At 47.9% G+C, this 12,924-nt stretch overlaps 2 protein-coding genes across 2 annotated transcripts; both read right to left on the minus strand.

Moving 5' to 3' along the window:
• Positions 1–262: 262 nt before the first annotated feature.
• On the minus strand, positions 263–4,377 carry LOC120695534 (formin-like protein 11). Its single transcript, XM_039978755.1, has 6 exons — positions 4,228–4,377; positions 2,984–3,608; positions 2,220–2,901; positions 1,935–2,134; positions 1,342–1,577; positions 263–1,111 (listed from the first exon to the last, which is right to left on the minus strand). Exons 1-6 carry the CDS (start codon positions 4,375–4,377, stop codon positions 263–265), a joined length of 2,742 nt encoding a protein of 913 aa, XP_039834689.1.
• A 1,634-nt stretch (positions 4,378–6,011) lies between these two features.
• On the minus strand, positions 6,012–7,515 carry LOC120695535 (pre-mRNA-splicing factor 18-like). Its single transcript, XM_039978756.1, has 3 exons — positions 7,374–7,515; positions 6,752–7,272; positions 6,012–6,308 (listed from the first exon to the last, which is right to left on the minus strand). Exons 1-3 carry the CDS (start codon positions 7,513–7,515, stop codon positions 6,012–6,014), a joined length of 960 nt encoding a protein of 319 aa, XP_039834690.1.
• Between the last annotated feature and the right edge of the window lie 5,409 nt (positions 7,516–12,924).

Consider the following 12,924-nt stretch of genomic DNA (forward strand, 5'->3'; position numbering starts at 1 on the left):
TGCTTGTTAGGAGAGTGCAAAACAACCAACTCAGAAGGACAAGCTAGGTCCGCTGAATTCCAAATTTTCCAGTGTACAAAAAATCTGGTTTAGCAATTTGATTCTGTTTGCACAATGAAGGGACAAAACAGCGTCGATGTTATCATACCCCCATCAATTTTCATGTGTTTCGTGTCGGTAACTCGATACTGTTTGGAAGGTTCATAGCAATGCACTCCGTAGGGGGAAACGACGGTTTCCTTGATTTGATATATAGCTCAGCTTAGTCATCCTCATCAGAACTTGAGCTTGAGCTATCTGCCCTCCGGTCTTGAATTGCAGGGAATAGTTTACGCCTTGGATCATTGAAAGACGGATGGGATGTTTGGGGTGGCTGATGGGTCTTTGTTTTCTTTGGAGCTACTTTTGATTCTTCTTTCAACTCTTTGCATACCTTTTCCAGCATTGTGAGGAAATCGCGCACTACCACAAATAATCGTAGGCCTTCGTCCTTCCCTGTACTCCCATGAAAATAATCAACAGTGCTTTTGACCATCGAACGTATTTTCTTCTCTTCCTCTAGCAAGAAAGAAACATCAGTTTGAGACTGCTCAGTGAAATGCTTAAGCTTGTGGTGAAACCCACTGTCTTCATCCAAACTTTTCATGCTCGTGTTCAGGAATTCTTTGGTTCTGATAAGCTTGTGGCCAAGGCTTGCTACTGACATAGCCAACTGATCTGCATCCAGGATTGCTGCCTTCCTGACATTTTGGAGTTCATCACCTAAATTTGACACCACTTTCAGTCCAAGTTGCTTATAACCATCTTTAGTTTGTTCCTTGTTGTCATTGGTAACATTATTGCTGTCCAAACTTGATACACTTGTGCTCTGCTCTTTTGCAGCCCGGGAAGCGCGAACCCCTTCAGAACGAATAATTTCTAGAACAACAAAATGCAACAGTGTTGTTTTCCCATCAGTTCCTTTGACATCAGAAAGCTTAAGGAGCGTATCAAGTTTAAAAGCTTGAGCTCCTCCACGGAATGTGCCAACATTCATTCGATTTCCTGTTTTAAGGACCGCCTCTAGTAGCTTCAAGAAAAGGCGGCTCTTTGTAAGCTCTTGGCATGCCACCTGATCAGGAAATACCAGGAAACATTATGAATAATGATCAATATAAACGTAGAAAACTCCAGGGGTTTGTGCAAGTTGTGCATGTTAGCTAACAAAAATTCAATATCCTATGCTATATAGAAGTGAACAAATAATGATAAATACGTCAGTCATAGTGCTGAAGCAACCAAAACTTTAAAGATATTGACACAAACGAGTGACATATAACCTATAAGATTAGAGGTTATTACCTCTAAAGTAGCAAAAGATTGCCTCACATTTGAAGCTTCCTCTGGAAGATTGGACATGAAAAGTAATGCATCCAGACGTTGGAAAACATATGGAATGTCAATAATTGCTTTCAGGAATTGCTCTGCAGGACCAAGTTGAGTGAGTTCGCCGGTGTATAGTCGAAGCCTAAGCTCCTCATCACTACTTGGTATCCACTTCAGTATGGTGTCTATCAAGTCTGTTGGAAGTTGGTTTCCTACAAATAAGCAAGGATAGTGGATATGTTGATAAAAAAATGATCGGGAAGAATCAAAATGGTTCTGTATGAAAAGATTGAAGTGGACATATATATGGAAAAGGTGTTAACAACTTAGCTTAGAAAAAAAGATTAGTCTCTAATATTTATTTTTAGATTTTGAAGGCCTCCATTATTTTCATATGGTAATGTATATTATATCCATTATTACAAGAGAGGTTGTAAACCGGAAAGGAAGACCTATGTAGGTAAATTTAGTAAATAAATATGCAATTACAAGATTATGCACTGAGAGTAAATAGCAGAAAGGAAGACCAATGCAGGTAAAAAGAGCAGTAATGGCAAAATCGATATTACCTTCCTTAACTGCACTGCATACTTCCATTGGTGAAACACTTAGAGCTCTCAAGGATATCGCTAGGTTCTGCCCCTTTTTAGGATCAAGTATCCTCACGAATTGAGGAACATCCTTTGATGCTAAATCTTTTTTGCCATCACCGCCTGTTTTGTCTGTAGAGTTATAACCAAAAAGGGTTTCAATCATCTCCTCGTTGAACCTGCAGACCATTATAGGGAACTGGTGTGATGTCGCAACAGGGGGCTAGGTGAGGTAAATAGTTGTAAAGCCATCAAAAAACTTACTGGAACGATCCAGATTTAAGGTGATCCCACACCATAGATTGATTAGCATTTGCTGTTACTTTATCCCAAAAGAAGGGCTTTAGTTTTGTTTTAGCTTCTTGAGAAGTTGCGCCATCATCTACTTTATTGCCTAACTTCTTCATGGGTGGCGGTGGACGCATTTTTGAACCAGGCAGTGCTGGAGGTGGTGGGCCAGGTGCACCAGAAGATTTTGGCGGTGGCAGTGGAGGTCCAGCTTTTGGCGGAGAAGCAGCGCTTGGTGGTGGAGGTGCAACGTTTGGCAGAGTTGTAGTGTTTGACAGTAGAGGGGTAGAGTTTGGAGCAGGTGATGGTGTGGATTCTGCAAGAAGAACTGGCACATGTGGCGATGAGAATTCTGCATGAAGAACTTGATCGGGTTCTGAAGGTGGCACAGGTGCATAAGGAGTTGAAGGATCTTGTGGAACTGTAGAGAATGCATATAGCACAACTGGTGGAGGCGATGGCTCCAATATAGGTGTAGAAGAACCAATAGAACCAACCATTGGCTCAACCCAACTGTTGTAGACTGCTGGGTGAACATTTATGTCAAGGACTTCAGATGAGCTTTTGATATTGCCATTTTGGATAGTCTCTGACTTCACTGGTAGTGCTCCCAGCTTGTTGACATCAGTTGGATTTCCTTCGAAAGGTATAGAAGTTGCTACAAAATCAAGCATGAAAAATTAATACTAGAACAAACAGTTACATTTCGTTGGTAAAAGTTAAATGGGTGTATTTCACACCAGGCAAATCACTCTGGCTTAGACCCAGAAGTGGTTTATCATCCCTTATAGAAGATGCCTTGTTTGCACGACACATGCAACAACATAAGCATAGAAGAGCTAACAATGCTATAGCAGATACACAGAGACCAATGATAGCAATGGTTGGCATGCCACTACTATTCTCCTTTTTGGCCACTGATTCTTTTGTTGGGGGCATTGTCTTCTCTTTAGGTGATGTTTCCAATGAAGAATCTGTTTGTTCCTCAGGTATTGGTGAGGAAGATTCACCTAGAGAAGGTAATGGAGTTGATTTCAAATCTGCTGGTGGTGCTGGATCTATTACTGTACCTGGAGGTCCCTGAGACACATCTCTTCTTAAAATGGCAAGAAGTATTTTTATAAAATTAGGAGGCAATTTTTTTGCGCTCTCCTGTGCAACAATGACAAGTGGCTGCTTGCTTAAGCAGTTCAGCAAAGTTTTCTTAATTTCTGGAGACAATGCTTTGCTAGCATCTTCAGTTTCATGAGTTTCTTTTCCAGAGACCGTACGGAGAATGTCAAGTACATGGCTGTAATTGAAATGTTTTCTAACATCTTCCAGAGATCCCTTGTCTAGGCCACATTTGAGCCATACATGTTCCACCTGTATGTAAATTATGACAATCATGTCAGTGTATGTAAATTAACCAATACGAGATCATAGACGTACAACCAAATTGGCAAACATAGCATGAATTATCATAACATATATAATTGTTAGAAACTAATGAATATTTATACCTTTAGATTTTAGGTGTTCAATATTTATGTTGTAAAACATCACTACAAAAATTAACAAATCACAATTTTGCTTAGCAACAACAGTCACAAAATCAAGAAACAAAACACTAGCAAACAAAAGCACTATATGACGGGAAGCATCATATTCTCCTCAACAAGTGCAGCGATGCACACTATCAGTACAATGCAATTTTATAAATAAACTTTATGCTTTTTTTGTAAGTTCAGCTTGCTTACATGTTTAATCAATATGAAGTAGGCGTTCAATTATAATATCAGACAAAAAGCAATAAAACTATGTATGACTTTAAAAATCACATCAAACTTTCAGGTGCATGCATGTCCCAGATCAAGAAAATACGTTACATCAAAAATATATGTTCCATTCAACATCTCTTGTAGCTGGTGTCTCACTGTTCACGACTGAAACTAAAATAAAAGAACTTAGAAAAACTCTGCAATATAAACCAAAGTATACTTGCCATTTCATCTACTTGTTTGACAAGGAGTGGTGTCAAGGCTGGTGGAGAGCCCTGTGCGGTAACTAGTAATCCCTCGAATACCCGTGGCATGAAGAGATGCATGGAGATAAGGCACATGCATAGGAGCCATTCCCTCTTGCAGCACCTCATATTTCCTGCCTCCTTCTACACCAATGCAACCATGCCAATGTAATAACCCTATGAAATATACTAGCAATCCTCCTCCCCCCTTAGAAATTTCTCAGCATGGATAACAATTTCTTAGCATCGTCGAACCGATTGCTTGACGAAACCCATCAATTTCACCAAAGCAACAAGGGTTGCATGCAAGGAAAATGCAAGAAAATGGAGCCACAAAGAGAAAAACTGTGCAATGGACACCTAGGGATGCCGCGGAACCGAAGATGAGGAGGCTCAGAAAGAATCATGAAAGGTGTGGGAAATAAGATTAGGGGTGCTCCACAGCAAACATCAGCATGCAAAGCTGCAATGCCCTCCTAGAATGCGGAGGCAATCTGCAAACGCGGTTGGAGAAAATCCAATAAAGAAAAACTGTCAAGAAATCCAAATGAAGAACTTGGGGGATGGAAGAGAAAACAACAAAACAGAAAAAATCAATCCTAGGAAATTGTAGCAATGCCCCCCTAAAAATGCGGGACCAAATCCGCGGCAAAACAAGAAATTTGGCGCGTGATCTTGAGCCGGCGAGGTGGGCAATTGGTTTCTTCCGCTCCCCTCTTATTTTCTCCCTCTTTTCTGGTGGTGCCTCCCCGAAATGGGGAAGAAGAATGGAAGAGGGAGAGGAGGAAGGGGCGGAGATGTGGAGAGTAAAAATGATGGAAAGTGGAGGATGTTTGGGGGGTGCGGTTATATAGGTCATAACAGGTGATGATTTTTCAAGCTATATCTCCTTGAAATAAAAATAGTTGACTATAATTACATGGTCCAATCAGCTCATATGGACAAACCAATCAACATATAAACCACTACTTAATTTTAAAAGAGAGAAGTCAGTTGCATCCGTACAAAGAATGAAAAATTTGATGATATTCATTCTACATGTAATTAGATACTTTAATGCTTAAAACTGGACATCAAAAATTAATTTCAGTTTCATCATAATAGTTCTTACGACAAGATCTTTAAAATATGACCGCACTTGACTATGCTTAGATATTATTTTCACAAACATTTTTTTAGCAATTAGTAGAACACGTGACCGTAAACAAACACTTAAACAACAATGGACAAGTGAATATTTTCTATTAATAAAGATTAAATAAAACATAGATAATTTAGCATTATGAACGGATTAATCACAAACACAATAGGTAAACATGATCCACTGTGATTTGATGGGCTGAATCCTGGGATCATTGGAGCTGCGCACCTTGAACTAGCACAATTTATGATCATGTGCTAATTGCAGCATGGTTTGCAAGTTGCTACCATGACTTACCAAAACCATATGAATTAACACCACTCCAACAGCGCACCAAATAGTTAGGAGTGGTTTCCTGGAATTAATTTGGTTTTCTGGCATGTTTGGCTGATCAGCTGCATCGCGAGGGTGTGTTGGCAAAACAGATATAGAACAAGCAGGAAACAAGCGTTGAAATATTACACAAAGATCAAACTCTAGTTATTATCCAATCTAAAGAATCCTCTGTTTCATGTTGTCGGTATATGAAGCATAACCATTCTATGGAGGCTTTACCCGAACCATTCTCCTCTAATAAAAGTTCATGCAGCTCACTTGCATTTGGCCAGGCTGCTCTACTCCACTAATTTTCAGGGTAGTGTGACTGTGTGAGATAACGCGGCTCGCAGAGGGTTATAAGCCTCTTGATTGATTGAAGGTACCTACGAGTGGTCTCATCGTTCATGATGTGGGCGACCCTGTTTGTGGAAATCTTCTCTCGGGCAGAACGCTCATGGATACCGACCATCGTGACTCCAATAGGCCATGTGTCATTGCCAAGGGCCAGCTTGATGTATTGCTCCATTGCTAGCAGGTGGTCATGCCTGATGCAGCATTCAACTATACCAAGCAATGCTTGACGGATGTCATCAGGAAGAATCTGAACATACAAGGCAATTATTAGTTTCAGAATTGTTGAACAACATACAGTGAAGAAAGACAGTCAAAACGTTAGCAGTACCATTAAACTAAGACTAATATCAAAGTGTAAGCAGAATTAAGAACATAGTAGTGCCACAAAAAGCTAAATCGATGTGCCAAGGCAGTAATTAGTTATATCGAGTCTGAATCCCGGGGGAAAATGTTTTGCATGCAGAAAGTTCAACTGTAGTGCAACAAACAATTAGTTTGTATGGTATTATCTTAAATCTGCTAATGAGAAACAAGTTGAAGCATGATCCATGAACATCATATTAATGTGTACTTCAATTATTTTGTTAGTTATTATTTTTGCGCGACTGCTACGATCTAGAATAATGCAGAACACCTTAGTTGATTGTAATTTAAGCAAACCGTCTGGCAGGAATCCCCAAGAACTCTCACCTTTTTCCTGCAGAACTCGAACAGGGGGTCGAGGTGTTGTGCGGACTGACTGAACCTTTCAACCTTCCTCTTCCCGTCTTCCGTCCGCTTCTCCATCTCCGACATGCCATCGAGCTCCCGTCTCCACTGATTTAGCAGCTTGTTGAAGAACACCAAAATCTTGTCTTCCACGCAAAGCTCATCGAACTCGGCCTCCATCCTCTCCAAGTCCCTGTCTGTACCCGCATCGTCGTCATCCCCGCTCCTCCCGTCACCACCAGCGGCACCCCCAACGGCACGCTTGCAGTAGGCGTCCCTTGCAGATTTGCGCCACTTGCGCATCTCGATCACGTCCTCCCCAGTAAGGAAGTCCTGCTGCCCACGAGTCATGCCGAGACCGTCGATGCCGTCGATCGCGCTGGACCTGAGCGCGAGCTCGAGGCGCTCGGCGCGGGCGGCGGCGTCCTCCCCGAACAGCGTGACGGGCTGATGCAGCAAGCGAAGGCGCCGGGTCACCTCGTGCTGCGGGAGGCAGCTGAGCTCTTCGTGGGGCTAGGGCTAGGGATTCCCGCTGCGGCGTATGGGTTGCTGCCGGGACAAGAGGCAGCTGCAAATTTGAGGGAGGAGGAGGACGCCGGCGCACTGGCCTTGGGCTTGGGATGCTTGTCGCGGCGCTTCTGGAGCTGCTTCAACTCCAGCTCCGACCGCCGCACGAAGCTTCTCCCCGCGAAGTCCTCCCTCGCCGCCTTCCGCTTCTTCTGCAGCTCCCGCTTGAGAAGATCCATCTTGCCCGTGTTTCGCGCTTTCTCGGAGATCAGGGATCGGGAGAGCCCCCGTGACGGGCTGATGCAGCAAGCGAAGGCGCCGGCCCGATGGATGAAGCTCCGTTATAGTCGGAGGAGAGCATCTAGCCAGTTGAAACCTTGCACAGTTACGATCGAATCATGGCGGCGTACCAGTAGGGCGACGTCGACGGCTGCGGCGGCGGGGCGGATCGCATCAGCGGCCTCCCCGACCACCTCCTCCACATGATCCTGCTCCTCGTCCCGGGCGGCACGGCGGCCGAGGCCGCGCGCACCAGCGTCCTCTCCTGCCGCTGGCGCCACGTCTGGGCCCACCTCCCCGAGCTCGCGCTCTGCTACGACCACCGCGCGCACGAGCACATCGACGCCGCCATGGCCGTGTACGCCGCGCCGACCGTCCGCCGCCTCAAGATCGCCATGCCTTTCGGCTCGCCCCACGTCACCGCGGGACGCGTCTCGTCGTGGCTGCGGTTCGCCTCCCGGCGCCTGGACGGTGAGCTCCAGCTCTCGCTGCCCCACGAGTACCTGGCGCCGTACGCGGAGGAGGAGATCGCGCTTCCCCTGTGCGATCGGGTCACGGTGATCGACATGGAGTACCTGGTCCGCGGGCTGCGGTTCCGGCGGCTCGACGGCGTTCACGGTGCTGGCCACCCTGAGGATAACATACGCTCGCGTGGACGGGCGCGAGCTGGAAGGTCCTCCCGGTGCCCGCGCGCGCTTGACGAAGCTCGTCCTGGAGAAGGTCAGCCTGCTGGATGGAGCTCCGATCTTCTCCATCCGCTCCGGCTCCCTGCAGGAGCTCGAGATGTCCAGCGGCAATGAATTCACCGGCGTGCTCCGGCTTGCCACGCCGGAGCTTCAGGTGCTGAACCAATGGTGCATCTCATGCGACGCTGTGATCGCCGCCCCAAAGCTTTCTGAACTCAAATGACACACGCGCTTCTACGATCCGAGCCATCACCATTTTCTGGAGGCCGGACGCCATCTCCGGCGGATGAAGGTCGAAACAGGCTCTCCGACGATGGCACTGATGAACCGATTCGACATCGTCGACGAATTAAACTTGACTCTCTCCGTAGAACCGGTACGCTGTGCCTGCTGCCTGTGCAAAATTAAACTAACACCTTGTTTAAAGAGAAAACTTGGCCTTTAACGTGTTTTCCTCTCTCTTTGTGTCTTCCCCCCTCCTCATCAGGGTGTACACCAATACAAGGAGCTCTTGAAGGACACTAATAAACTTACCAAATGTGAGTTTTTGGTGCTAAAGTTTTGGGAGGTAAAGCATGACTTTAAGCCAATAATGGTACATCTTCTCCAGCAATGTGCTGGTATAAGAAAGCTTCTGGTGGAATTCCCTCTTGAGATGGTACGTCAATATATATAGACACTTCATTTTCATTTCTAGCTAGGGTCGGTTGGCATAAGAGTATAAGATACCAGCCGGCTAGAGTAGCTGGTTGCGAGAACCCGCCATGGAAAGCGGTTTTGACCGGCTCTAAAAACTGACTATGTGCAACTTTTAAAAAAAATGATTATGTAGTAGTGATACATGATGAATGCTACATTTAGGATGGTGGTTAAGTTGCATCATTTTGTTGTTTCAGGATGATTATCCCTGCCATTATTCATTGGGGTGCCCCTGCAGTCGGATTGAGAATCGCAAGACAAACCGCATCGTGCTGCATTCACTTGAAGAAGTGGAAGTAAAGGGTGGTCGAGACGATGCAGACCATAATGTTGAACTGGTGAGATTGTTGTGCAAATGCCATGCGACGGTCTCCTTACTGTGCGAGGAGTTACTCGTACGCGCAGCAAGATCCGTAGCATTGTGCCTCCAAATGACAAGTATGAAATCACCGTGTGTTCGCGAGTTGAGTACTTGACTTGAGACTTGGGGTTCGTCCTTGTCGTCAATCGTCATTTCTTAGACGACGAGTATATCGTGCTTGATTGGCAACAAGCATACCTTAAACCATGGCATTTTCTTGTATATATGTCCATGCATGGTTCAGATAATTGTTTGATCGTTATGTTGATTTAAGATTTATTTGGCTTTCATTGTGAAGCACTTTGTGTGGAGAATCGTTCATACTAGTTTACTGATGCGAAGGAAGATATATAAACAGAGGCATTGGCATTGATACTAGAGGAGCTGCAGATCAAATTGCTCATTACATGTGGAAGCTGTTGTCTGTAGGAAATGAAGTTAATGCTGCTGACAATGTGAAACAGCCTGCTCAAACCAGTTCCTCGATACGAACTTACGAGGACAGTTAACTGAATTTCTCCATGCCTACCAGAAGAATGGTGATGGTGTGGACCAATCCTGTGAAGAAATGATGCAGGGCAGCAGCACCTGACTATCTGAAAATTAACGCTGATGGTGCGGAGTTGTGACCAGCGAATGAGCAGGAGAGGAGATGCTGGGACGGCGCAAGAAACAGCATCCTGGAAGAAACTGCGGGGAGCGAAATGCCCCGGAAACTTCCTCTGGAGAGTGGAGACCATCTCCTGACATGTCAAGAAGTTATGGCAGATCAGACACCGGGATATGCATAGCTTCAACGAGGATGCGCTGTTCATTCAGCAAGGAGCTCTGGCTGGACCTGGTATGGAACATTATGAATGAAAGTCTGAAAGAGATTGGTTGATTGCTACAGAGCCTTTCGTGGCCCTGTTGGCGAGAGGGGGAAACAATGTGAGAGAGTGTGAACAGCTCAGAGGGATGAATGTAACTCCCGAAGCTAATGGAGAAGGATCGTGGCACTGGCACACTAGCTTTGCATCGCCTGACGCCTGAGCTTTGCGGCCTGTCTGGCTCTGGCAGGAATCGATCCGAGCAGCCACTGAATTGGGGATGCAACACGTTGTAGCTGAAACAGACCCCGTGATGGCGAAGATAGCGCGCTCTTTCGTTTCTAGAAGCTCTGATTTTTTTTTTGAGAAAAGAAGCTCTGTTAGTTTCTCAGCTTTTTCTTTGGTCCTCATCATGAGCGTCCATGCTGTTTTACCGGCGCTTGGCTGTAAACGTCACAACTGGCTCAGACCTGGCTGGCTGCTCTTTGGGCCCAATAGGAAACGCGGGCCTCTGTAGCTGTAGTCGGCCCGGTGGTACCCGTTGCGGCCCAAAATAACCGGCTCGGACTGGACCTGCACAACCCCTAGCCGTCTGGCGCGTACGCTCCGGGCTCAGGAGTGGGATAAAACGAACTCGTTCTCACAGACAGCAGCATGGTCAGCTCAGGGCTCAGCTGTGACGCATCCGAATCCGGGAACACACCGCCTGCCAAAGAGGTTTCTAGACGCAGTAGCACGACTGCACGAGAAAAGGCTTTGGTCAACAAATCTGCTACTTGCTCGCAAAAAAAAAGAACAAATCTACTTGTACGTACCAACAGACATGAGCAAACAAAGAAAAAAAAAGGTCCCATACGCATCGGCTATTGGGGCTTGATGAATGAAATAGAGGTGCACGTGCGCGCCGACGAAAGATTCGATGTTGCAGAATTGCAGGACATGTACATGCGGCGGTGATGGAGCCGTTTCCTCCTGTACTCCTGTCCTGTCCCGGGCATGCAGACCGGAATTATTAATTATTTTTTCTTAAAGAACACTAGGTGCATCCATGTTTTTAAGCATGTGCCATATATACGCTCTATCTGCCATGCCGACATGCTAGGTGCCATGTATGTATGTGTATGAACCAGACCAATGGAGACCCCTTCAACGTTCCAGCTGATCACCATTCAGCGTCCACCCACACATACACCTCTTCTCTCTGTTTTTTTTCTTTCTTTTTCTGATGACTGGATCAATCGCCACATCCTTATCCACGATGAGAGGAGATGATCAATCCATTTTTGACCCGAGTCCAAAACAGGCGGTCGTGGGTTAGCGAGCGCTCCGCCACGTACGTTACCAGCAGCTAGGGATGCAAGCGGGGCGGGCTCTGCCGCGAGCCCGCTGGGTCAACCCGCGCCACCAACCCGCATAACCCGCGCCGCGAGTCCGCTTAGCTGGAGCAGTGCACGCGGGTTTGCCCGCGCTGCCCGGCGGCGCCGCATCCCGCATGTGGCAACGACCGCGTACGACTTGACTGATACAGGAAGACGACTACCACGACCGCCGCGGTGAACCCGACGAGGATCACGTCCGCGCCGGCCACCGACCGGTCGGGCCTCCCGCCTCCCCCGGGCCGCGACGCGCCGGCGGGCCTTGCCGCGGCGCCCGGCGGCTCGGCGATGCCCAGCATCAGCGGCTTGGGCACCGCCACCGCGGCCACCACGTCGGCAAGAAACTCCAAGAGGAGGAGCCATGGCAGCGACCGGAAGCTGCGGCGGCTCGCCATCCTACAGAAATCTTGCAAAACTGTCTCGCAGCTCGCCCCTTGCAAAACTCTACAGAAATTTGGAGAATTCCAAAGTACAGTGTGATGCCCTGTTCCCTCCGCCTCTCAATTCCCAAGTAGAATAATCTTGCTAGCTACTGACATTCTGACAATCGTGCTTGCTTGAGCAGGTTCTCACAGAAGCAAGGGGCCTGCGCATCCCCAACCACGCCGCCGTCGCGCCTTCAGCGGTGGCCGCCTCCGTCCCCTCTGAAGGGCCTGCGCAGGGGAGGCAAGAAGCGGCGGCGGCGGCAATTCAGTCCTCGTCATCCGTGCTGGTGCTGCTGAGGCTTGCCAAGTTTGGCGCCGCCAGACGGACCGAGTCCGGCAACACGGCGGTGCTGCTGCGGCACGCGGCGGCCGGGAACGAGGCGGCGGTCTGGGCGCTCTTGCTCCTTACCCTAGACGGCGACGACGCGTGCGTTGTGTTCGTGACAGATGGTGCCGTCCACGCACTCTTCGCCGTGGCGGCGCGGTCAGCACGCTCGCGGCCACAGCGCTCACCAGCCTCACCACCGTTGATATCAACAAATGCAGCATCAGGGCACACCCCTCTGTCATCGCCACGGAATCGCGGATGCATGCGGGCTACCGCAAAACCCGCAAAATCAAGCGGCGCTATGCGGGCTGCCGCATTTGCCCGCGATAGGACTCGCGGCTTGTGCGGACGCGGGGCGGGCAGCCGCAAACCGCCCCGCTTGCATCCATACCAGCAGCAGCCTGGTGGTCGATCCAGACCATGGGCCAGCCGTTCGGGCGTTCACACCGCCGGCCGGGCCGGCCGCGGCCCGTTCACACACCCGTCCGTACGTCACCCCACGCGCTTCAGCTAGCTGGGCACCGTTCACAAAATTAGTGCCCACGCCAATGGTCCCACTAACAAATTTGGGAAGATATGTTGTGCAGTAGTGTAGACCCCCAGACCATGATGGCATGATTGCATCGGAGAAAAACGTGCTGCAAAAAGAGGCGGCGGCGCGCGCGACGGATAAGCTAAGCAGAGT

Source organism: Panicum virgatum, chromosome 2K, assembly GCF_016808335.1.
Source record: "Panicum virgatum strain AP13 chromosome 2K, P.virgatum_v5, whole genome shotgun sequence".
NCBI classification, from domain to species: domain Eukaryota; kingdom Viridiplantae; phylum Streptophyta; class Magnoliopsida; order Poales; family Poaceae; genus Panicum; species Panicum virgatum.

Coding starts and splice junctions, on each gene's coding strand:
- LOC120695534 (XM_039978755.1), bottom strand. CDS start 4,377: ATGAGGTGCTGCAAGAGGGAATGGCTCCTATGCATGTGCCTTATCTCC. Junction 2,902..2,983: donor AAGCCAGAGTGATTTGCCTG/GTGTGAAATACA, acceptor TTGATTTTGTAG/CAACTTCTATACCTTTCGAA. Junction 1,112..1,341: donor AATCTTTTGCTACTTTAGAG/GTAATAACCTCT, acceptor TTTCCTGATCAG/GTGGCATGCCAAGAGCTTAC.
- LOC120695535 (XM_039978756.1), bottom strand. CDS start 7,515: ATGGATCTTCTCAAGCGGGAGCTGCAGAAGAAGCGGAAGGCGGCGAGG. Junction 7,273..7,373: donor GCATCCCAAGCCCAAGGCCA/GTGCGCCGGCGT, acceptor AGCCCCACGAAG/AGCTCAGCTGCCTCCCGCAG. Junction 6,309..6,751: donor TCGAGTTCTGCAGGAAAAAG/GTGAGAGTTCTT, acceptor TTGTATGTTCAG/ATTCTTCCTGATGACATCCG.